Here is a 23,388-nt window from a genome sequence, read left to right as displayed (position 1 = left end):
CCTGCTAGAGACTAAGGCAAAATATGAGTTGCAGTTATGGACTTTTTATAAATGGATATCCATCACTGCACTGATTGACACTGCATGTTAAATCATATGCTGTGGTTGGTTTATGGCTCTTGAAATCCATTTTTCAAACTGTATCATAAATGAGTACACAAGGTTGGAATCTGCAGAGAAAGTGTAATTCCAAATGCTGTTTCTCCCTCAGTCCTTTCCTTTGGTTTACTATTGTCAGCTGACAGGCAGCTGAAATAAATTTGAGCCCTGTTTCCCAGAGTGTCAGAAGCTTGTCCATTTGAGTCACTTTTCTAGTTCACTGGAGCACAGTTGGCAGGATGAACACAAGAATGGCAGAAAAGGCACTGCCCCACAAAGCCAGGATTTGATCAGACTAAGCAAACTGGGAAATGAATGGTGTCCAAGTGAAGAGCTGAAATGCAGTGGCAGCTTCCACTTTCAAGGATAAGAGCTACAGCAGCAGTGTGGGTTTGGTGGGGAAGGTGGGAATTATGGAACTTAAGGGAGCCACTGAGTCTGAGGTGAGATACAAACATTTCCTACCAGCTACTGTGTGGACAAAATCCATGGATTCTGTCTTCACAAAAATATGCAGGTATAAGTGTCACACTGAATTAAATGTAATACATATAGCAGAAAACTGCACCTACTAATATAACTGCATTGAATTTTTGGAAGCTTAGGGTTTGATTCTGCAGAAAATGAGATGAGTTTGGATGCCCATGCTAAAGCTACATCATTTATTTTCAAGAGATCACCAGCTGCTCATACTACCAGATCACAATTTTAAAGGAAATTAAGTTTGACGTGTCAATTACTTTAATAGATCTGACAGCATTTCATACTGTTTTAGACTTTATATCAAGAACAGTTATTTCTGGCAACCATAAACTACCAACTTGTGGCTAAGCATTCAATTAACATGACAAAGCATCATCACAGACTGCATTTGTGTCATAGCATTTCATAGCCCTCTGGTAAGTCTGTGGGTCCATGACCCTCATAATACCATCTGTTCCGATGCCATTGTGGCTATCACTTTCTCAAATGGTCATAAATTAAAAACCAGACAGAATCTCAAATAAGCTTTTGTCAGCTGTCAGGACAAACTGCAACAAGGACCATGAAAAAAATGGAAACTGGAATGGCTCTGCAGCTGATAGAGGCTCACTTGTTTGTCTTTGAACATTTGTAACCACTCGACAATATCTGCCTTATTACTTCCACCCATTTAGAAAATAACGGGGTTTGTTTTTACATGAATGCACTTTTAAAATTATATCTTTATTTTAAGGTAGCAAAACACTCCATTAGAGATATTTTAATTTAGAAATCAAGGCAAAAGCAGTCCTCTCCTCCAGTAGGTCAGATCCCCTCTGAGAGATGGCAACTATTTTTCCAAAGTGCTACCTAACACAACCTTTGCCTACGTAGATTTAGAGCTCTGAAACCATTTTCACACTGTGAACTGTACAGAAAAAAAACCCTGAATCTGCACCTTTTTTTTATTTATTTCTATAGCCCTTTACTGATAAGGTCTTTGTAACACTCAGAAGTCACTGTTTTGTCTAAACTCTTTATGTTATCAAATAATATAGCTCACTAAACTAATGTAGCACAATACATTGTGTTATGTTCTGGAATGATTTTAGAAAGTTAACTTTTAACAGTTGTCTCCAGGAACCTGGTTTGGTTTTCTAGTGTCTGTGTCTTACACTGCTGTAGCAGAGAGTTTACAAACACTCTCGTGTATTTGCTGATACCTAATAAAAACCTGAAATAATGCAAAAGCCTTGGTAGTCTTCCCTCCTGCCTCAATTTGCAATACTTGCACAAGCCTGTTTTTTTTACATCATTCCCTCTTCTGTCCAGATGAAACTGGCTTAAGAATTAAATAGTGACCTAGTACACCTGATTTCCTATGGATATTGGTTTTAAGTAGTAAGTTGAATGTGTGAGATATAAGCAGTGTATTAGTAGTGGCTGAGGAATATTGAACACACTGAACTGCAACATATCATTTCATTAGCCACACTGATTAAAGATGAATTAATGAATTAGAACCCAGAAAAAATTGGAACTCACACGTTAATTTCAGTTACATCCATAAAAGAAACATTCATAACTTCACTTACAAAGTTTAGCTCCTGGAATAAGAGGAAAGCATTTAAAAACGTTGGGATTTTTCATCAAAGTATTTAGAAGATAAATTGAAAGAATCAGGTGTTTGTATCCTAATGGGCCTCCTAGAGCCTGCAATATTGCTTCAGTGGTTTTGGGTAGTGTCTTCCCTTGCAGTGCTTAGCTTTTAACAGTGTGAACAATGTTCATGTTTTCATATTTCTGCCAAGTGCTTTGCTAATGAATTGCTTTGCTTGGTTCATCTGTGCAGTACTAAAAGACTGAAGATTTCTTCCAGGTCAAATGCTTTATGTATAGCTCTGTGGCCTTTGAGTGTGAGCACTCCATTTTAACATCTGAGTGTTTTGCTAATACTTCTTTTTCCTTCAATTCCTTACCAGGTCTTAAGGAGGAAAAGCTGTTTCTAAAACCAACTTTGAATTCAATGTAAGGGCTATTCCTTGAAAACCAGCTTCCTTGAAGCACCACAACAGCATCCATCACAATGCAGGATTGCTCAGGGTTGTGTGAAAAAGCCACACGTGTAAACTACTCATGTCAGAGATTAGCAGAAAGAAGCTGTAATTCAGTGTTATGTAGAAAGCTTTTAAAGTTTCCCAAGACTCTGGTAAGTGCATCTGAGTACAAAACTACATTCAACCTCAACATGTGGCCAATAATAAATATTTACAACCCCTCTGACAAACTTCAAGGTATTGAAGTGCCCTCTTTTGTTTACCTCCCACTAATCACCGAGTGGGAGCACAGAGTTATGGTTTGCCACATCTTACCAAACTGATCTTCTTCCCCAAAGGACATTACCCCTCTCTTCAGGAAAAAGCTGGCCTAAGAAGTTTTACTCAAAGCTATATTTATTGCATATGATGGTAATTACATGAGCACACAAACAATGTAAGAGCAAGAGGAGATTTATGACAATAGTTCTCCAAACTTGACTCTGGTTACACAGAAATAATTATGCAAGAGTTATATATGTGCTCACCAATTCATGTCAGGGCTATAATAGTCTCCAACTTCCCCCAAGGACATAAACCAACACTTAGTTCTTTTTTGTTCAAACCCAGGCAGGAGTCTGATTTGTAGGACAGGAGGATGCACCACACCATAGATCTGAACAGAACACCAGAGAAGAACTAACAACCCATTATATAATAAAAGCAGCAATCCTTTTCCCTTCAGACCTCTATATCCACAGACTTCATATTTAGTGCTGGTTTCGAGTTAACTTTTCTTGAATTCTGAACTTTCTACCAAGTAAAAATGTAACAAAGATCTATGGAGGCAGATTATCTTTATCCCCTATAGAAGTACATTACTATAAAATAGTGCTAAGTTGAACTGAGCTCTCAAAACCAGATCACAAAGTAATCACAAAGTGCTGATGCCACAGATACTTCTGAACCAGTCTGCTATCCAAACAGCCATCTCCTTCTCCAGCCATCTCAGCTGCAATGGCTTGGGAAATAATACATTCACTGAGCAAATCCAAGGCAACATTAACAAAACCTTCCAGAAAGGAAGAGAGCTGGGGAAGAGAGAGATGTAGGTAAATGAACTGATTTATTATTTAAAAGTATTGAGACTTCCACAGTGAATTTGAGACAAGGGCCTCATTTTATGTGGCTGAGCTGAAATGGCTATCAAGGAGCTGCCACATATCCCTTCACTTCAACTGCATGCAAAGGCTATAACTATCAAAGATATAATTTTCACTGATAAATGATAGAACTGATCTAATAATCTACATTTTAATAGGAGGTCCCATCAGTGGCAGTACTAAATTTAAGTATCATAAAGGAAAGCTCTCCTAAAGTCTGCTAAGCATTTGCAAGTCAAAAGCCACAAGAGACACCCTTAGGCTCCCTTCAGCAGGCAGTGGGAATACTGACATTAGAGATGCCTATGGAGAATATTATTTTTTTCAGAGTGCAAAGGCACTGGAAAGAATCAGCACAGGAAATAAATCTAAGACTAGGTACGTCACAGCACTTATGCCCCAGTTTCCCCATTTCTTGTCTGGGAATAGATACTTCAGGGAAAAACGTATTTGAAACTTCCCATGTTGACCACTCAAACTCGTTATGAAAATAAATACTACAACCTTTGAAAATATCTAGATTATCAATTTAGAAAAAGAGTAAAAAAGATTTAAGTTATTGTCTTACTCTCTGCCATACCAATTTTCATAGTTTCCATAACATCTGCAGCTGCTCAACTTAGCTAGTTACTTTTTATTCTTTCAAAATTCCTCAGATGCTTAAATATTCATGCCTAAAAATATAATAACTATAACTAATGGTATTTTTTCTCCATACAGCAAGAGTTGTTCGCAAAGTCAGTGTTTGAACAAAACATACAGACTAGAGTTGTGATTAACTGTTCAAACTAAAAAGCTCTTACCTTTCTGCTCGGTGTCAAGTCCATGCATATTAGTATCAGAATTTAAAAACTACTGATTGAAAAAGTGATGAAAGCCCAAAACAGTTTCCTGTTTTCAAGTTTAGCATTACTTAGTCTCACTCATGACGTATTTTTCCTCCTGTATCAGCTTAGCCATGTAGTTTACCATGATAGAAGTAGTATTAAAAATGTTAACTCTAAATCTGCCTTCACTATTTCATGCAGAGTGAACCTGGATTAAACACACAGTAGGTATGTTTATTTGCAGATGGCAGAGTACTGCAAAGAGTCTACTTTTCCAGGGAAAAAAGAAAGAAAGAAAAGAGTGGTGGAACGAATTTGTCTGAATTTCAGCAAAGGTTCAATATAACTGGATGCAGGAAAACAAATCAAACAAGAGATGGCATAGAGAAGCACAAGAATATGAGTTAAAAACTAGTTTCTGCTACTCCACTCATCCAACAGGGATGGATGACAGTGAGTAGACTTCAAGGTTTGACCTCAGGCCGTATCTTAGTTTCATTTACTGTCTTAGCACATAGGTATCAAGAGTGCTCATGGAATTTGATTACAATGAAGTTATGGTACAGTAGCAGGTCATCCAAAGGCTTTTAGTAAAGAGCTTCTCCAGTCCACAGCTTGGGCCACAATGCTTCTACCTAAAAACCCACTCTCATCTCCTATTCTCTAATTCTATTTGCAGAAGGCAGCAGCCAGTTTAGTTTAGAGAAAACCTCTTTCAGGAAGATGCAGAACACAAGGAGGCTGAACAGCATGTCTCCTCTCCCCTGCTGAGAAATCAAGAGATGGAAGCTTTCTGAAGAACAGTACCAACACATAACTATCTTCATACCGTTTGTGGTTCCTGTTGAAAAGAATATACTCCAATAGGAATAATAACAGAAAATTAACCCTCACACCTTAGAAAGGAACACAGTTTTCAGAGTTGAACAAAACACATTTCAGATCTTCTTGTGAATTAAAGCTCACTGAAATAATTGGCTTTCTCTGTAATTAATTTGTTCATCTAGATTAAAAAACCCCACCATTACATATAAAATAACCTGGCACTAATCTTAAAGGCCAATTCTTTAACTCCATCTAACACAAGTTAGCTACCAGAAAACACAGTCTATGTTTAAAGAAAACTAATCTTGGAGAAAATATATTATGCTATTCACACATAATAAGTTGGTTGAAGTGCAAGGTGCATCTTTAAACCATGCACTCATGAGCAGGAGAAGCACTGCTAAGTACAAAACTGGTTAGCAGGGAAGCTAAGCTTCAGTAAATGGAAAAGAGGTCTTCAAATAAAAATTAAAATGAGGTGAGTTGAAGAGAGAGATACATAAAAAGACTATTCCAGACTGAGGATTTGCAGAAAAAACTCTGAACCAGAGTGGACAACTTATCTGGGGAATGCAGCTGCTTGACATAACCCTGGCCAAAGTGAGCACTGAAATAATTTCCTGAGGGACAGTGGCTTCCAGATCTCTAGTTTTGCATTAAGGTAGGCCACTTTCTGCTTCATAAGGATAAAATAAAGCACAAGTTTTAAGGACAAGTTGTTTGTAGTTCCTAGTTAGAAAAAAAATTGAACAGGTAACTTCTGGTCCTCTCAAGAACAGTCTGTTGTCTCAGGAAACAGGTTCTGCCAAAGCAGGTCAAGCTCCCCTGTTATAGATGTAAAGTAAAAGGTAATTTCACCAGTGAACCAGAAATGCACCTGAGAACTGCATGAGATTGATAGCAAAATACATGCACTGACAACTCCTGTGCAATTGTACAATAATACATGATTCTAAGCCAGACTGCTGAAAAGCACAGGGCTCAGACACGGTGCTGCAAGTTTCTCCCACACAAATACTAACCATCACAACTAAGCCACGCAGAATGGTTTGTTTCCTTCAGGTTCCTGTTGATGGTAGCACTTGGTTGTATTTCACCACTCAGTAAAGTGATGCAGCACAAGAAAAGAAAAGAAAACCAGACACGTATAGATGACTTCAGGCCACAAATGAATTCTCACCTACAGAATTCTACAACAGAGCCTTTCTCAGGAAAAAGAAAATGAAATCCTTCTTGTGCATTTAAAGCTGGGGATGGCTGCTCTCTCAAAGCTTTTTTCACATTCTTTATATTTGTCCCCAAATAAATACTTCAAAATATCTCTTTATTAATGATATGAAATTCAATTATAAATGATTAGATGCCAGATGTTACCTACAAGCAAAAGCACACCAGGTGCTATATAGCTTTTATTGCTGTGTAAGTTCTCAGCTCCAGCTATAAAGTAATACTTTAATAAATTCAATGAGCACAAAAATGCCGAGGGAAGCAAAATAATCATAATTAGCCCAGTGCATACTTCAGCAGAATGACCTAATTTAAAAAGTGGTTTGCAAAGCAATTCTCATATTGAAAGGCAATTACACAGAGCAAAATAAAAATAGCATTTTGGAGATCCATGCAAAAAAGCAGCAGCAAGTATCTATGAAAAGGAATGTAAGAGACCAAAGAGGATAGTAGGGAAGAGCACACATTTTCAGGGTTTTTTCATGCCTTCTCGCCTTCCTTTTCTTTTCCTCTTTGTTCCTTTTTCTGTTTTTTTCTTCAAACAAAGAGAACTTAAATACCAAGAACAACTATTAGCACTTTACTGACACGAGGTCTCCTGGCCCTACCCTGAATTACTGGGACTAAGACTACTGACATTTTCATTCTGTAAATTAGTTTTACTTGTTCATATTCTTCCATTAATATAACTCTCTATGATTTTTCCCCTCTGTCCCATTTTAGGTGGCCAGTTACCCAGCAAAAGGCATGGAGGAAAAACAGTATCAACAAAACCCACCTGTCAATGACTTTACTGTAGTCAGTCCTTTAGAGAACAAAATGTATAAGGAGATAGAATGACTCTGGAAAGAGTTTTAATAGGGATTACCCTTCTTAAAACCTACCAAAAAAAAGCCCCCAAAAGTAAAATTTTAATTACACTGTGGCCAGGTGCTTTCACTGGCTTGCTGGTCAGTTCACCATCTCTACTTAGTGCTATGAAAAGGAGATACTTGCCATGTAATTAATGGTAGAGAGTCATAAACATTTTGTTTTCTTTAACTAATATTAGACACATCTGTGGCTACAGAAGCTTCAATGCAGATCATTAAGGCATACTTGAACCTCCCATGAGAAAACCATCAAAAGAGAGACAGAAGCTCAAAAACTCAATTTGTGAAGACCCCAGCTGAGGCTTTTCAGTTCCACTGTTTCGACACTGACAGTTCTGAGAGGACATTCCCTAACCATACCATACTGCTTAAGCAGGCTGCACGAAGAGGATGACTGGAAGTATTTTGGAATCAACTGGTGATTCTTGCAGTTTGCAGCTGCAGAGTTAACTGTATGCTTCAAAAGAAATAAAAATTTAAAAGCTCAACTATTAAAAGCCAGTCAAACCAAGCATATAAAAATATCAGACTGGCAACATTCAAAAATGCATCATTATTATGCATTGGAATGTGCTGCCCAGGGAGGTGGTGGATTAACTGTCCCTGGAGGTTTTCAGGCTGAGACTGGATGTGGCACTTAGTGCCATGGTCTAGTAACCATGGTAGGGTTGGACTCGTTGATCTTTGAGGTCTTTTCCATCCAGGCTGATTCTCTGATTCTATGATTAACTAGCTATCACAGAATGGGCCATTTTAGGGAACTGAGGCGTAGTGCAATGACCAGTTGACACAACTACATTGCATGGCACGTGGCTTGGCACTACCTCACTTTTACAGTGCAAAGACAGTAAGATGCATCCAAAATACTAAGGCAGATTTGTAGCAGAAAATATATGTATACATACATTTTGTGTATATTATACGTGCACACATGTAAGACAAGTGAATGCAATTGAGAAAGATATTAATCTCTTGCACTTTCCTTCCATGATTGCTGTGGGTTATGTGCCTCAGAAATGAGAGAAGAACAAAAAAAAAATCTGTGCTTCATAGAATGTTACCACTGGTAAAAATAAGGGAAGACTTGCATTATAGGAAAACACTAACAAGATTTTGTCCACAAACAAGTGTTCCCATCTACAAAGCTTGTCTTGCTTGCATTCCTAGAATTGCAGGATGGCTGAAGCAAGCAGTGAACTGGAGACTGTCTACAACCATATTTGAAAGTAGAGTTGCTAAGGGCTGTGTCCTGTCAGATTTTGAATATGTCCAAGGATGGGAGACCCAACAAACTCTGACAAGTGGATGTATCTTACATGTGTATCTGAAATACTGTTACTATTATGCAAATGGCATGTGATCATCTTCTCGTTCCCCAGATCTTTGCCTGATAATTACTTGAAACAGTGTAGGGCAGGGAATTCCTCCTCAGATGCTTTGTTATGTATGATGTCTAGCAAAATCAAAGTCCTGTGCCAGAATGGGCCATTGTGATCTTTGAATTTTGTTCCCTGAAGCTGAAATGATACTTGGTTGCTACTTACCAAATTATGATGTTTGATCCATAGTTCCTGTCTGTGAAAGGAACTGATAATAGCTCAGTTTTGGTAACAAAACCAAATTCAAAAACTTTATGCTACAAAACATGAATCAAAGCTTGAGATGAACACTACTTCTATCTCAAAAACTGAAAACAAAGATTCTTAGTATCTTCCTAGCAAAGAGAAGCAACTTTGGAGTAAATACTGCACACTGCAGACTGACCTGCTGCAACAATGAATTGTGAAGCATTATCTGATGAGTGGAATTTTATCAGTTCCACACAACACAATAAAAACACTGGAATGATTCGTGACCTGCCAAATAAAGAGGAGTAACTCTAGCCAAAGCATCCCTTCCTTCTGCCAGCATCTACCACTAATTAATTTTCCATTTTATAAAATGGGAACAAATAGAAGTGATAAAATGGTTTCTGGCAAGCTGAGCCTGAATTGATAAACTGTGGAAAAATCTATCACACAGATAGCATGAAAACAGATGAAAACAGAAAGTTAAAGCTGAGCATACCAGGCAAAAATCCTTATGTAAAAAAACCAACCAACCAACCAAAAAACCCTAACAAACACACACCTCCCCTAGAACAAAATCCCTCCAGCTTTCCAAAAATTTAAGTTGTTCTTTTTTTAAGATCCACTTTTAATTTAACCTTCTGAGGTTTTCTGTTCGAAAGAGTTTCTCTCTGAATTCAGAAAGCTGCTTTAAACCATTGCTACTAGATCCCCAATAAACACTACACCTCAACAGCTCAGATTCTCCATCTTAGTCCAGTTCCATTCAATGCAGCAACTCTGCATGTCACACAAAATCAGATCATCTTTGCATCTTCGGGTAGTCACTAAACCAAACGACTAATTTCAGCCCAGTTGCAATATTCCTCTTGTAGTGGCTGACAGCTGAGAACTGCACAGAGAAGTCAGACCTTGTTGAAGAGATCTTAGAGAGATCACTCTCAGGTGGTGAAAAGCATCCACAAGTGGAGGTATTTTCTCTTTGAAAGACCTGCTCCTGTCACAGCTGCTTTAAGTCATTTGGAGTAAATACAGAGTAATGTGAAAAAAAGAAAAGTTTTATGAAGCAGGACCTATGTTTCACCAGCCCCAAAATACAACTCTGAGAACAGTTCTCAGGGAATCAACACAGAGAGTCTTGCCTGAGTAAGTGGGAGCTCACTGCTCCAAGTTATAAACAAGCCATAAATTCCCAGTCACATTCTGTTTCCAAAAGAGCAACGAAGTTCTAGTTTAAACTCAAATTTGTAGCAGTTACTATTGTCAAATACTGAACAAAAATAGATCTGCTTTAAAAGAGTACTGTAAAACTCTGCAAAGCATTCAGGAATTAAGACATTCTGCTGATCTTCCTCCAATGATAATCTTTAGATATGAATCAGTATGAAATGGTTAACTGCTGTACTTGAGCTGAACAACACTAAAAATAAAAAGAGATAACTTTCAAACAAACAGGGGAAAAACATTCTTGATTTTTCACCTTGATTTCCACTTTGCTATATTTCAAAAGCTAATGACTTTGCAAGTTGGTTTTATGCACTTTTTATTGCACTAACCACTGATTATTTTTTTTGTAAGGCTAAAATGGGAAATAGTAGTTTCAAAACAGAAAAGAATACAGACTGTGAGCACCACAAGGCAGGTGAAATATTGAAAGTGTATTGAAATGGTCCTTGAGTCACTTGAACTCAATGGATTCCAGGTTAAAATGCAAGCAGAATGGCCACTGTTTCCTCAGAGTACAGAATCCAGCTACTTGAAATATTTAGATGTGACAGTGGTCAAATCATAGTAAAATGCCTTCTGTAAGGAGCAATGAGTCTTTGGCCAAAGGGCAAACCTACAACATTTTACTGACAAATCTAAGAAAACCAATGACTGGTATTTCTCCATTCTTCTTCAACCACCATGTGCATAAGGATGCACTTAGAAAGTGAGTCAAATCATCTGGCATTAGCATTTAGCTCTATGGTAATCAGGTGCAACCCAAACCATCCACAAGAACCAGCACAATGTGCTTAGGACAAACCCATGTGGCCTAACCAACAATTTTACAGTGCAGGGACTTGACAATGAAAATCAAATGAGTTACCGAATGTTCCCTGGATGAGAACATTGCCTCACTGAAGGAAAAATGTTAGTTTGGGTGACTGTGCTTAGACTTTCTCTTCTCTAACTCCCATGACCTCTTCAGACAGGGCCTGAATTCATGTTTCTAAAGCCTTGCCCATTTTTCCTTTCTTTCAGTCAGCTCAACATCCTTGGCAGGCCCATAAGCACACACTACCCATTTGTACTGCCACACATTTCTGGCAATGTCTCTGGGCTGAAAAAAATGGAAGAAGTCGGTATAGTTAGAAATAAATAGCAATATATTTATAACTGAGAGATAAAGCACACATAGTTAATCTAAGCCTTAAGAGATCTGACTTTGTTCTGCATAAATACAGGAAACTTCAACAGATATGCAAGTGTGGAGCAGGGAATGTAACTCTCTAAGGTAATGCTTTTTGAAAACTAATTTCTACATGAGTAATTCTGGATAAGTAATTTCTCCCTTTCTGTTCTAGTTTTCTACTCTTAGAAACTAAGCTACTAATAGGATTAACTGGCAAGTACTGTGATGAATTACTTAATATTCACAAAATACTGGAGTCTCCTGGGATTACAACAATATACAAATATTGGATAACTATTTCATGTCAAACCTACATTTAGCTAAGAAATTTTCAGCTTGAGAGAGAATACACAGACTTGTTTTCTGGACAATGGATTGAAATATTCACTGTCATTTCAGGCATTACTGAATGATGGCCTGTTTCAGGACTTTTCAGACGTCAGCAGTAAGGACCACTTTCCACAGCAGCACTCTGACTGCAGGAGATAAAAGAATGTTTATCCTTTTTCTCGCAGGGGAGGAAAACAATGACAAAAGCAGGAAGGCAGCAGTAATTCAGATATCTGGATGTGGTGATAAAGGGTAGGGAGAATGGAGAAATTTTTCAAATAAATCCATTCTGGCCAAGATCAGGCAGGTAGAAACCAAGTGTATACGACATTGAATTGAATTGCGAATCATCATCTTAAAATTAAGTGATTAAAGAAGATTTTAAATCTCATTGGTGGGATAAGAAATGATTTGAAATACACAAACCAAAGCATTTCAAACCTTTACAACACAACTTTGTGCTGCTTTTCCTGAGTGCACTATACAACCCTGAAAAAGAAGAAAGGACACTGCATTTGTTCAAAAGCATTGCTGCTGCACTCCATGAAGTACACTTAATTAATACTGACATGTTATTGCTTCCCTCTTGACATATTGTGAGCAGTCAGAGCTAGCCAAATAGCAAACTGGTATAACCTCTGGCTTGGAGAAAATTCTAGTTAGTGACAAACAGTAAAAAATAGCACCTGAGAACAAGGCAAATCTTAGAACAAGCATTGCTCAACAGAATAGAGTGAATGAATGCATGGAGTTAAATATCAACTCTATGAGGAATAGCTTAGTTGCACAAGGAAATAAAGAGAATATAAAGACAATTTCTCTTTGAAAGAACTAGTCTTGTTCAGCTGATGTAATTAATAACCCCCCAACATTTCAGAAGGAGTGGAAATAGCAGTGAGCATGAACTCCTGCAGCCAACTCCCTCAGAACAGCTCCCACCTTAGGTAATGCAACAGTGTGACCCAATTGGTTCCATTTCCCAAATTTAGTTAAGTAGAATAGAACTAAACACATTTTCACATGGATCAAGCCCCCAACACTTGGTGCCATGTTGTATTAGGCATTTCACAATATCACAGAAGCAATTTGGTTGGAAAAGACCTCTGAGATGATGGAATCCAACCCATACCTCATTAGTAAGACAAATACAAGAGTTAACCTCCCCCCTCCCATTTATATCAGCATCATTTTGTTGATGAACTGATCTCCTTCACCACTCAACTGCTCCAATTTTCACACCATCACCAAGACATCCTATTTTTCATTTTGGTAAATCTCTGAAACAGGAGTAAATCAGTGATGACCTTAGAGACAGCAGCAAAATGAGTAAGAACTTGTTTCTTTAGAAAATGGTAATTTTGGAAAAATACAGTCTTTTAACAGCTGATACCAGACAATAAAAAATAACTTCATTCATGTGATACATTAGACTTCTGCAGAGAGCATGTCTCCACAGTCACATTAACAGCATGTGGATGTCATGTCTGCATTAGAGACAAATGCAAGAGTCTTTATGCACGAACTCCAAAGCACAGCATATGCTGCAAATCACAGGAGGAACTGCAACAGTCCTGAAGCCACAAAACTAACCTTTCTGGTCCTTATTCACATATTTCTTCAGTAATTTAGATTAGTTATGTTGTTTATGTGTTGAGAGAGTATATCATATTTAGGAATAAGTACTTAAAGAGACTTACGGCCTAAATGCTGTATAGAAAATAGTAGTAAAGCTTCAAAGTTTATTTTTTCATCCTTACCAGAGTGATGTAACATCATTAAAAGGGTGGATTATAAAAGGAGAAAATTTGGCTATTCCAAATACGCCATTGCTGTTCGTACAAATTTAAACAAACAGTTTATTTAGCTTTTGTTTTTCTCTGGACAACTTCAAAGAATATCTCAAATCAAAGATTCACATTTCCAAATCATTAGCAGGACATTTCACTGAGTGTCGGATGTCACTCATTCTAAAATTTTAATCAAAAGGAAATAAAAATCCTTCAAAACTGATTTCAGGTTAAACTACTTTAAGTAATTTTACTCAAAGAGGCAGGGCTGGATACTTATGCTACTTGCTAGAGCTCATGTCATCCTCGAGTCTTATTTCCTTTTTGTTGCACTTTATACATAAAGTCATTATGATCTATACTTGGTATTTGCCCCTCAAAAAGAAATTCACCCAAGTTTATTAAATAAATCTAAGTTATAAGGTAACTTTTTTGGTAGAAATAGTAGCATTTTATATGTCTTCCTAAGCATTGCTGGAAAGCTGTATCAAGTAATTTTTAAATACCAAATCACATAAAATAATTGGGTGTTTTTACACAGAACTTCGTTCATAAATCAATTGTCAGCTTACAGTTGTGAATACAAATATTAGAAGTCAATGTTTCAGCTGTTGTTAGAGAGGCTGGTACCTCCACAGTGCTGTTGCTATAGCTCCTCTGCCACTGAGATCATATCTCCTTACAATAAATAGGTAAATAGACACAAAGTGTTGGGATGTACAAATATTCATCTATACACAGAGGCAATAGTAAACACTGCAAACTTCCCCCTTAAAATACTTTTTGCAATAGTCAAAGGACCAAGAAGGGCACAGAATTTTGTACTTTTTCCTTACATGAAATTACATAGACAGGCATTTTTGTACTGTATGTCTGTAATATCTGTATTTAAGCAGCATAAATCTCTCAGAATCTATTCAAAACAACATCTTACTACAGAGAGGTCTAGAATAATAGAGAAAACTTTTAGAAGCAAAATTTTAAATTATAAAAACCCTTAAAAAGGACTAGCTAATCCAACGAAATGAACAGTTACCCTCTAGGTAGGACTCAAACAGAAAAGTCCATAAAAAGGAAACCTGGATTGGTAGAGCAGTAATTTTCATCTCACATGCCTCATGACAGCTAATTTCTCAGTCACTCTGGACAGCACTGTGTGTTTACAGACTATTTATTCAAAGGTGGATTCAGGGGAGGAGCAGAAAGATACCCAGAAAAAGCTAAGCTTTCATTTTCACCAAGTTGCACTGCTTTAGGTTGCCTGCCTGCTTCTTCAGGAAAAGGAACCTTTTGGCATTTGTCAGCAGGCTCAAATATCTCGAAATGCTGAAAAGGTGAAACAAAAAACTTTTCCTGTGCTGCCTTCCTATCTGATCTTTTGTCTCATATGTTTCCCTCAGGGATGCACAAGAAATTCCTCTGAATAATTCATATGCACCTAGGCAGAAAGCAGCTTCTACTTCTGAACAAAAAGATGGGGTAAGAAGCTGATTTCAGCTGTTCTTGTTCTGCTCTATCTGGAAGAAAACTGGATTAAAAGAAAAAAGTAATTTTCCTAAGCTAGTAAGCACAGAATATATACATATATGTATCTATGAAGTACATAAACAAACATACATTTATCCCATGGAAGGCACCTTTGCACTTAAAGCTGCACATTCACTTGAGGGCAAGACTGACTCTCCACCTTTCAAAACTCCAAGAAACCATGTAGCACAAGTAGAATGTAGAAACCAGGTCTGCACTGGTGTCACCTCTCCTCAAGTACTGTGTGCAGTTTAGGGTGCCACAAGATAAGAAAGATACAAAGCTATAAGAGTGTTGACAGGAGGGCTATGCAGATGGTGCAGGGCTTTGAGGGGAAGCTATACAAGGAGCAGCTGAGGTCACTTGGCTTGTTCAGCCTGAAGAAGAGGAGACTGAGGGGAGACCTCATTGCTCTGTACAACTTCCTCACCAGAGGAAGTGGAGGGGCAGGCACCAATCTCCTCTCTCTGATGACCAGTGACAGGACCCAAGGGAATGGCCTGAAGTTGTGTCTAGGAAGTTTAGGTTAGATATTAGGAAAAGGTTCTTCACCCAGAGGGTGATTGGGCACTGGAACAGCTCCTCAGGGAAGTGCTCACATCACCAAGCCTGGCAAAGTTCAAGAAGCATTTGGACAATGCTCTCAGGCACATGGTGTGACTCTTGGGGACGTCCTGTGCAGGGCCAGGAGCTGGACTTGATGATCCTAGTGAGTTTCCTCCAAATCAGGATATTCTGTGATTTTGAGAGTTCAACTTTTAGCCTGGAATTAGCAGAATGACTGGTCTTTCCTCTAGAAAACAGTATCCAAGTCCTCTTAGCAAGAGCCACCTTTATTTCCCAATGGCACTGAATATTAGGCAGATGCAAATGACTTCTTTTTCTGGTCTCTATTAGGACTGAAATAGTCTTACTGCTGCAGACCCTTTTTTTGTCCCAACACACACAGAAGACAGAATAAATGCCAGAAAAGACTGTTTCCTAAGCATTTTCTTAATAAGAATATAGATCCAAAACTCATAAGCTATGGGTTAGCTACCCCAAGTGAAGATTTCACAATACAACAGTACTTATGAACACAGACTCAAGACTTACCAGCCTCTGCATGCTTTTCACATGGGTAGGACTAATAGATAAGGCCTCTTCATACCAGCGTTTGGCTTCATCGATATTTCCACGCAGTTCAGCCACCTGACCTCTCATGTAGAGAACATAGTGTGACACTGGAAAGAGATTAGCTGCTTCCTGGGTACATGCTGTGGCCTCAGCAGGCTTCCCAATTCCAATGTAGACTTCAGCTGGGGAAGGAATGTGAGGACCAATTAACGATTCTTACTTCATACCATAACTAGATGTTGTCAGATGTGCTGCATTTGTCAACAGTTTCATTCTAAACAAAGGCTATTTTCCTAAAAGCATTTTGCATCTTAAGAGAAATTATTAACTAAATTATTTTAAATAAATTATATTTTTAGGAAAGTTGCTTTTCTAAATGTAGAAGTCACAACCTCTAAATGGCTGTTTTAAACCCAAGAATATCTTTCATAGTTTATTTTTAACTTGTCTGGGATTTTTTTTAATTTTAGTTTTCTTTTTAAGATACAAGCATGCCAATATTCCAGTACTATTTAAAACAGCCTGACACACACTTGTATCAATCAGATTGACTATAGGGGAAAAAAAAGTTTCATACATTAACAACTAATAATAGAAGAAGCATTTGCCTTCAGTAGCGCTCAGGCACAGTTCAACACTGCTGTTTCACCATCCTGCTGGACTATCCTAAGCTCTTAATGAAGGAATGGGAGAAGAGAGGAATAAAGAGATACTAAATGCAAGGAAAAGCTAATAAAGCTTCTGGTTGGGTCATCTTTTCCTTTACGTTGGCACCGACCCAATAAAAATGGAGCCTCAAAGTAATGGTATAACTGCATTCTGTTGTATCACACTGCACAGGAGTTTTGTGGATTAAGGTCTAAATCAATCTGCTGCATCCAAACAGCCAAGTGATCTGTCATTGCTCAAGGCATGTTTCCCACTGAGCTGTACAGGCCTCCCATCTTGGTTTAAAGGCTCTCGGATCAGGAACTCACACTACAGCAGTGGGTTTGGGATTATGCATAAATCTCTGAATGAGACTGATGTCTGAGTGCCTTTAAAGGAGATTTCTTCCGAGATAATTGCATCAACAGACTTAACAGTATCTCTAACTAGTCAACTTCAGGAGAGCAGAGTGTGCAAACTGTAACTTACAGGTGACACTTGCTATGAATATACATAATTATTTTCATCAAAATCAATTTATAACAATGAGTAACAAAACATGCACTTCCAGTAGCAGGAGGTGAGTAAGCACAGTTTAAAAATCCTTCTCATTTTGCTATTTTTATAACTGATTTTTGCATAGTTGCAGGAGTAAATTATTTTATTCTTCTAAGGCTTGATGCCACTGGTGGGAGAACAGACCTTTTTCTACCAGAGGAGCATAATTTTGATCCTCAGTTGTCTTGGTGATTTCACAGAACACATTCTACCTAACATAAATAATCTGTCCATGTGGATGTATGGGTTAATGTGGTGTATTTTTAGAAACTACTGAAATGTTATTTGATGGAAAAAGTCTCATCCATGTGAGGAACCAACACATGAAATTGGAGATCCAGTCACAGTTTTTCCCCCTAACCCCTGAAGAACCATCTCACCTAGACAGATGGTACTGTGTAACTAAAGAATAACAAACCTGGAAGATAATGAACAGATACAATTTTGAAATCAAAAGAGAAAATAAATCTTGCTAGGATTTTACTTTTACTGTTAGTAGACTCCAAAGGGCAAACTGCAGCCATGATTTAAGAGCTGGACATAGAGCAGAAAATGGAGTTGCACTAAGAAGTGCTTTTTTAAAAAACCCTAAAATATTTTTGAAAAGCTTTGGGTACTTTAATTCTTGAGGGCTTTTCTAAAAGCTACATGGTCAACGTTGCTATGTAAGAAACAAGATTTTGGTGAGTACAAGATACACTACATTATTTAAATGCTAATCATTTGAGCTCTACTGGTCTTACTGTCCCTTTTCCAGCATCATCAGATTTGAAACATAGTTTTAAATACACATTCATGAGTTCCTTGGTGAAAAGACAAGTTAAAAAAAACAATTTACACAGACTGTAAAAGGTACTAAGTAAAAACTATAATTATTTGCAAATAATATGCAGAAACAAAAAATTACTTCAGTAGGGGATTATGTGCTACCACAATAATTCTAGACTGAAAAATAAGCAGAGATTGGCTATTTTAACAGACTACAGTTGCAAGTCTGTATTCCTGGAGACGAAACAAGTATGATAGTAAGAGCTTTTAACACTAGGCTGCAACACTGCATATAAATTTGTCTTATGTTAATGTAAGAGATACTAAATCTTGCTCTCCTGCTTACAAACTGCAGCAGACAAATTTGACAGTTATGGACAGACCTTCCTGAAAGTATCAATCTTAAACAAAATAATTCCTTATTGTCTAAAGTTATTACGGAGTTATTTTGAAAAAAACTTCTCCTTTCCTCTACTAGCAGTTATGCCACCCCAACAGAATATAAACCAGGCTTTTTGGAAAACTGCATGAATGAATGACTAGAAGGTGGAACCTTTGGCTAAGTGTCAGGTGTGAAAGTTCATTCAGGAAATTTCTGAACGGAAAGAGAGCTGTTCATTCTGACATGATGACTTCAAACTGAATAAAAATGTTAAAAACCAACATGGCAGAGTGAAACAAATCAGTTGTGGAAAACTGACAAGTGTCAGCAGACTTTGTAAGCACATCTCAGAGAGAAGCAGCAGTTTGAAAAGAAACCAGGTGCCAAGTCTGATGTGCTTTTCCCAGCATCTCCACCTAGGAAACGCCAAGAATGCCTTCAAGCTCAAACACTTCCAACGCTTACACTGGCATTTCATTGAGGAATCAATCTATTTTCCAATCAAGAGTCATAGCAGTATTGAGTTCAGCCTTGCTGCATTTCTCAAAGGACCATCACAGCCACTGATCACTTAGGGACTACGTCTGGTTTTTAACAGCGAGCTACTGGAGAATGTATTAATTGCCAAAGTCATTTAGTTTCACATTTAAAATAAAGCTGATTTTCCATCTTTACACTGCATGTCCAAAAATGAAAGGCTGAAACAGTCCATTAATAAACACAAGATGAAAAATTAAAAGCTGGTTAATGTGTGCAAAACCAACTTCTATGGACTGAACGCCATGCTCATTACACTAATGACAGCTGAAATGACACTATATATCCATAAGAACAAGCATTTTCCTATTTTTTTACATCATCTATATTAGTTGGGGTATCTTCCACTAAGTTTTGCATGTATTAGAACTTATTTACATAACTTTTCCATGAGTCTGTAATCTTACAGGAAGAATAATTCTCAATTTTAGTATCTTAAAATTGAGAGCTTATTAAAGATTTTTTTCCCCTCAGTAAGAAGCAAAACACTGCACAACCATAGAGGGAGTCAAACAGTTAAATGGGGCACAAGTCTCAAAAAGGAAACAATTTCTCCATGGTAAATCTTCACTTTTATTTAAAGAATATGTGCTGTAAGGTGCTAAGTAATTTTATCGCTGGTTTATGTGCAAGTAACTTGTATAAACACTGATGAAGACACTTTCCAGAATCTCTGCTTTTATTGTGCTTCTGGGAACAAACTTTACTCTTAATGTTCCTACAGTAAAGAGCCTTTCTCAAGGCTCAGTGCACTACTGTAGCAGGACAAGTAGCCGAATAGCAGGAGACCTAAACACACTGAAGCACAGCACAAATCACCAGCAGAAGTACCAAGAACAGGATCATTTCAAAACAAGAGAGGAAGCAACTTCGGGTTGCAGTACCTTGTCTGAATGCAGACAGAAGCTCTCTTTGATCTCCTGGGGGCTTTTGTTTTCATTGCTCCCCACACACAAACAGTCAGAGCACTCTCCATGCTCTGGATCTTTAACACTTTAGCTCATTGTCCAACCCAGCTCTCTCCAGCTTCCCACCCATGCTTCCTCCTGCTGGGAACCAAGAATATGGCCTACAGGTCATGTCTGCCAAGAGAGATATTTTTCAGAGTGGAAAGTGGACTGTGGTGGATTGCAGCAGCAGAACACCAGTGTGTATGCAAACCTGACTAAGTTGTGAACTGAAAATGAATCAGCAAAGTGTGTCCAGACCTCTCCTTTGTGGGCAAAACAGCAGCAGTCACTTGCACGGATTGAACAATCAGCAACAGGGCATTATCAACAAAAATTAAAAACAAGACAAACAGAAAATAAGCAGTGGAACCAACTTATTCCAGGTTGAGAAATTATCAGCACTATAAATGCTAAGAGCTACTGTAGATGGCTCTCTGTGACAGTGTATAAATACTTAAAATCAACATTGCCATGATGTAGGGCAGGTGACTATGCTCTGTTGGACCTTGCCTGGGTCTCATCTGCGTTGCTCTCCAGGAGCTCTTCCACCCCCAAATGATATCACTATTATTAATCACTCTAATTGCTCTTTCTTTCCAATCTTCTGGGCTTTTCCTCTAAAACACTAATTAATAACTGGGAGCCATTGTCCTACAAGGATTTTCACACAATAAAACTGTTAATGCAAAATAGGTAAATTAAAATGCTAAGAAATAAAGCACTGTTTTGCTGAATATAAACATGAAGGGAAAGAAGTTATTTCACTGAAAAATGCTCTGGGAGCAAACCAAAGCAGAACAATTGTTGGCTGATTACTAAGTTACACCTTTCTGATGCAAGTATCAATAAAAACAATTGCATGTTATACATTTTTAACAGTGTAAAAATACACCGGATCATCATTTTCTGGTTAAAATTTTATGTAACAGCCACTTGTGATATCGTATTTAGCTTGAGGCTTGAAGCAGTATAACAATACTACATCTACTCAAGATGACTCCATATTTAGACAAATAATTCTGGGTCTTTACATTAATGAAGCCAGAAGGAAAAGATCTGAATGAGAGCTCATTATCACAGCTGCAAGGGACAGGCTGCTCAATAGAACTACTACTGTTTTTCCCCTTGCCATATGCAGTTACTATTTACAATGATAAAGCTTTCCTAGTTACAGGAACTCTATTCAATAATGTTACAAATACCTTTTTCAATCCAATGGTACCAGGACATCTAAATTTCCAAATATTAACATACTCTAGGTACTTCAGAAACTAAATTATCTGGGGATCAGGGAGAAAGTGTTGCCTGTGTTCTACAGGAGATACAACTCCACTGATAACAGCTGCAGTCTAAAACTACTGCCTTATCTTACCTAAATGATCTTACACACTGAGCAACTGTAGTGTGCTTTTTATTTCTTGGCTTGCTTCAGTGCCACACAGACATGGGAAAAATTTGATCTGATAAGTGATTAACAGATTCTGATTGAAATCAACGGATTTTTGCAAGTTCTTAGGCTAGCAAGAACGGGGAGGGGAAAGAAAAGTAAAAAGTTTCACTTCCATAATACCTGCATGAAGCCATATTTGAGCCAGAGTCATCCAAGGGTGCAGAGGACCTTGCTTAGGGGCACTGCTTTGCAGAGAAGAAGCAACCTCAGACAATGCTTGCTCCACTCTGGAAGCTGCTATTGATGTGGCATGGACTGAACCTGTAGAAGCAATAAAAATAATTACCATTATAGAAAGAATTAAGGCCACATAGACTGGATAAAACATTTACTCCTAACCCTTTTCATTCAAGGCTTTACCCTAAACTCCTAAAGATTTAACTTGCATTTACTATTTTTGAGAAGATTTCTAAATGTCAGGTTAATTTTCCTTCTTATAAAAGCTTTTATACTGGTCTGAAAGATTCTATAAAAAACACATTGAACATTGGTAACTATACCTGACAGTTTTTTGGGTTGCTACTATGAATACTTTCTATTAAACTTGACACCTCTTTTCTGGCAATGTACAATCCAAAAAAGGTTTGTGATGGTATCATACACTGTAGTCTCAGGTTGTTGCATGCACTTTGATGTTAGTATTTGCTGTGTCTTTCCACAGAGTGCAATTTGAGGGTTATTTTAAGACTAATAACAGAACAAAAAAAAGAGAACGAAAACACACAACGATCACAACATACTCCATCACAAATACACAATTAAACTGCACTGAATGTAGAAATTGGCTAATCAAGAAGGCTGAGTAAAAATGCCTTGTGGAAAAATGCCCTTGCATAAAGAGAATTCCCAAAGCATACTAAGGATAATTCTCATAAAATGAAACAATTCCAAGTGAGATTAGGATCTCACTGGCAAATAACACCCTTTTCAAAGTACTGAAATTAAAAAAACTTCTATGACTAGAGAATATCTAGTGGCAACTGTACTTTGGATAGCCAATTATTGCCAGCATATTTAGTCATGATTTATTTTTTTAAATCCAGACCATGAATATTTTAAGCTACACTCCTTGTCACCTCAGCCTCAATGTATCTCTAGGTGTTTTTTCATTACAAGTTACAAAATCTCAATCTGGCTCGGCCTGGTCAATAAATAGCAACAGGAAAATATTCTGCATAGGATTAGATGAGAAACTGTCTAATCCCATCACCATATCCATAATGGTCAACAATGGCAGATATTCCAAAAGAAAATACTGAATCCTGTACATGTTGAACTGCATCCCAAAAGCTCATCCTCATCACTAGAATTTAAGAAATAAACAAAACCTTCACTCTCAATATCACAGGTATTTTGAAGATTTTAACAGAAGGAGATCTGCCACAAAAACCCCATACATTCTTAAGTGTGACAAGATAGATCAGCAAAACAGAAAGCACCAGAAATTCCTAGTACACACATCAGTAGGAAGAGGAAGCTTGTCTGAAAGTGTGCATCATGTTTCCCTTAACTGACAGAAACAAGGGAAAAGCAGCACAGGGCATAATTAGCATTTCATGTCATTATGAACAAGGAATTGCCCTGAAGACCTGAAACAGTATTTGGCAGTGAGTTTGCTCTTTACTGGCTGATAAACTACTCAAACTCCATCCTGAACAGCAGAATATTCACTACAGGTTTTGTGTATCTTATTTTAAGGCTTAACTTCCAAAGAAATACAAAAGGGAAGCAAGAAGCATGTGGCACATATTCCAAGAAAAATACTAGCAAGGGCACCATAAATAAGCACTAGCCACCAGTGATTCTTGTCTTGTCTGAGAGCTATGTCTGGAACCACATGTCACTGCACCCTGTCACT

At 37.7% G+C, this 23,388-nt stretch overlaps 1 protein-coding gene across 1 annotated transcript in view; it reads right to left on the bottom strand.

Moving 5' to 3' along the window:
• The window catches only part of TTC7B (tetratricopeptide repeat domain 7B), a gene marked incomplete at its 5' end in the record, with an annotated part of 79,547 nt that overhangs the window by 14,184 nt on the left and 41,975 nt on the right, over nucleotides 1-23,388 (bottom strand). Inside the window, 2 exons of the mRNA XM_009071206.1 lie at nucleotides 16,217-16,419; nucleotides 21,651-21,791. Coding sequence (XP_009069454.1) covers nucleotides 16,217-16,419; nucleotides 21,651-21,791 — 344 coding nt within the window. The remainder of the gene's footprint in view (nucleotides 1-16,216; nucleotides 16,420-21,650; nucleotides 21,792-23,388) is intronic.

This window comes from Acanthisitta chloris, unplaced genomic scaffold, assembly GCF_000695815.1.
Source record: "Acanthisitta chloris isolate BGI_N310 unplaced genomic scaffold, ASM69581v1 scaffold4043, whole genome shotgun sequence".
Classification (NCBI taxonomy): Eukaryota; Metazoa; Chordata; class Aves; order Passeriformes; family Acanthisittidae; genus Acanthisitta; species Acanthisitta chloris.
Note: the sequence above shows the minus strand (reverse complement) of the source record. Positions and strands in the feature narration are given on the sequence as shown.